This window comes from Arachis ipaensis, chromosome B09 (assembly GCF_000816755.2).
Source record: "Arachis ipaensis cultivar K30076 chromosome B09, Araip1.1, whole genome shotgun sequence".
NCBI lineage: Eukaryota > Viridiplantae > Streptophyta > Magnoliopsida > Fabales > Fabaceae > Arachis > Arachis ipaensis.
Genome location: NC_029793.2, coordinates 136,612,907 through 136,615,415, shown reverse-complemented (window position 1 = coordinate 136,615,415; position 2,509 = coordinate 136,612,907). Strand labels below are relative to the sequence as shown.

The following is a 2,509-nucleotide window of genomic DNA, read 5'->3' as shown; positions in this document are numbered from 1 at the left end:
TTCAGTTGGTTTAATTTTGGCAATGGCAACAGATCTCCCACGCCATTGACATCCTATTCCTATATATCTGCATGAAAGTCATCAATTAACGGATTAATTATTAATTATTAATTATTTTTTACCTGCATGCTTTAAAGTTATCACTGACGATCATTAAGGATTGATATAAAATAAGTATGGATTTCATGTATGTACATTATATTATACTTTGTTTTTAATAATATAGATTTATTAACATGCTCTCTCTTATGTATGTGTAAGATTCCTTTAAGTACATACAGTGAAGTCAAATTCTTTCACTTGTATATATATATATATGTGTGTGTGTGTTGACACTACTGTATGTTTAAACTGTTACTAATAGTTTATGCTTCATTGTTATTATTCCTTCATTTGAATTTCATTTAAATCCCTACATATATATACCCCCAACTTTGATATATAAAATGATATAATAAATAAGTCTAGTAGAGATCAGAGCAATAAATACTTTTCATCTTTTTCTTGTTTTTTACCATTTATAGAATTTTTATTTTTACTTACATCAAGGATGACCACTGTTCCAACACATTCAAATGAATAGTATGATAGATAGATGATCATCATTCATCATGATGAATCCATCATGAACTTTCAATTTCACTTATTAAATGATCCATATACACAGAAAAATAACAATTAATGACATTTTATTTAGGGTAAATTAAAAGAAACAAACTGCAGGAAAATAATCAAACTAGGGCTTTTCTACTTTGAGCCCAAAGATATATAGAACTAATAACAAAGGGAAATTAGGGTTATCATCATCATATATATTTAAAAAAGAGAAAAAAAAATAGAATAGGTTACATTAATTAACATTCCTATAAATTAGATATATATATATTTTACCTTACTCCTTAGTTCCTTAATTGTACTTACCCTAAAGAAATCAGCAATAAGTACTATTAATTACCCTTAATGAAGATTATTAGCATCCCAGATCAGATTAGAGAAAGTGGTTGCCAAGCTGAGACAGTAAGAAGAAACCTATTTTGCCACCCTAAAGAGACAGCCCTTCCTTCATCTCTCTCCGAAACCCTGAAACCGCCACCGCCGCCGCCGCCGTCGCTGTCATCTTCTTCTTCAAACTGCATTGGACAATAATGAGTCCTCATCTTCAAAAGTAGCTTGGCTTGAATCATGGCCTTGGAGCTAATCTTATTCCCAACAAAACCATGATTCTCCATCCTCGCCTTCCATGCCTCCATCCTCTCATACTTAGCACAATCACCAATGTTGTTGTTTTCATAGTTGTTGAGCATGTTCTTGATCTCTTTCCCAAGAAGCTTCTTCTCAATCCTGAGCCTCTCAGCACTCTCCAACGGAAGACAATCGTCGAGAGAATCGAACATGGCTGCAAAGTAGTGCAACGAGTCTGTGAATCTTGACAAGAATGTCCTTGTTGGGGTCCTGCTACCTTCTTGCTCAACCAAGACAACAATGGAGGGGCTAAGTGAATGCACAAAGCCCAATGTGTCTGAGATCTTCATGAAACAACTCAACGTGTTCAAGTATGATACCAAGTTGACTGCCACCGTTTCGTTCTTCTTCTTCCTTAGGTTTATCACCCTTGACCCTCTCAGAAGCCCTTGAAACTCAAACACTAGGTTGCTAAATCCCTTAGAGAAGCTCACTAATCTTGACTCCGTTTCTTGCAGCTCCTTCAGATTCTTCCCGAATCCCGTTACCTATGTTGCACAACCATTAATAGTAATAAATAACAACGTAATAATATTTGATAGTTGAGAGCAGTTAGATATAATTACCCTCAGGGAAATACGGCTGGTACTAGTGGCCTTCTCTGATAGCGATTGTATCAGAGAAGGCCACTGGAAGCCATAAGAGACATCGAAATCGATGACATGAATGGAACGGTTGTTACGATCTTCCTCCCTTTCGAAGGCCTCCAAGATTGCTTGATTGGCAGTGAAATGAGCGAATTGGAAGTAGGGAGAGACTCTATAGAGATCAGTGAAAGCAAGAAACTCTTCCTCAGAAGTTGGTTCCTCCATGATCATGTCATAGAAAGGTGACTTTCTTGTGAGAAGCCTTGCGGTTAAGCCATCAGAGAAATAGGCCACAACACGCTCCACTGAGTCACCGGTTAGGGAAACGCTCTGGTAGAGGTCGGTGAGGTTGTTCAAGGCGGCGCCGAAGTTGTTACCGTCGACGGCAGTGGCGGTTGAGAGAAGCAAATGGATCAAAGGGAGGCCATTGCTGTTGTTATTCCCAAGAACAACAAAGCTTCCTCCTCCTCCTCCTCCTTTGTTTCTATTATCATGATTCCTATGATCTTGTCTAAGCATTTGATCTCTCATTTGTAGAAGCCTAAAGATTTTAGCTTCATAGGCCTCATGATCAAAGGAGGTAATCATAGTTGTGCTACTACTACAACTCATCATCATCATGATATTGTTGTTGTTGTTGTTATCTGTGATGGTCTTTCCTTTCTTTTTCTTTCTTTCCC

General features: G+C 37.3%; 1 protein-coding gene across 1 annotated transcript; it reads right to left on the bottom strand.

Annotated features, from left to right (window-relative positions):
- Positions 707-2,503, bottom strand: LOC107616368 (scarecrow-like protein 18). The gene is made up of 2 exons (XM_016318333.2): positions 1,809-2,503; positions 707-1,730 (listed from the first exon to the last, which is right to left on the bottom strand). The coding sequence occupies exons 1-2, from the start codon at positions 2,448-2,450 to the stop codon at positions 984-986; spliced, it is 1,389 nt and encodes a 462-aa protein (XP_016173819.2). The 5' UTR covers positions 2,451-2,503; the 3' UTR covers positions 707-983.

Coding starts and splice junctions, on each gene's coding strand:
- LOC107616368 (XM_016318333.2), bottom strand. CDS start 2,450: ATGATGATGATGAGTTGTAGTAGTAGCACAACTATGATTACCTCCTTT. Junction 1,731..1,808: donor CCAGCCGTATTTCCCTGAGG/GTAATTATATCT, acceptor TGTGCAACATAG/GTAACGGGATTCGGGAAGAA.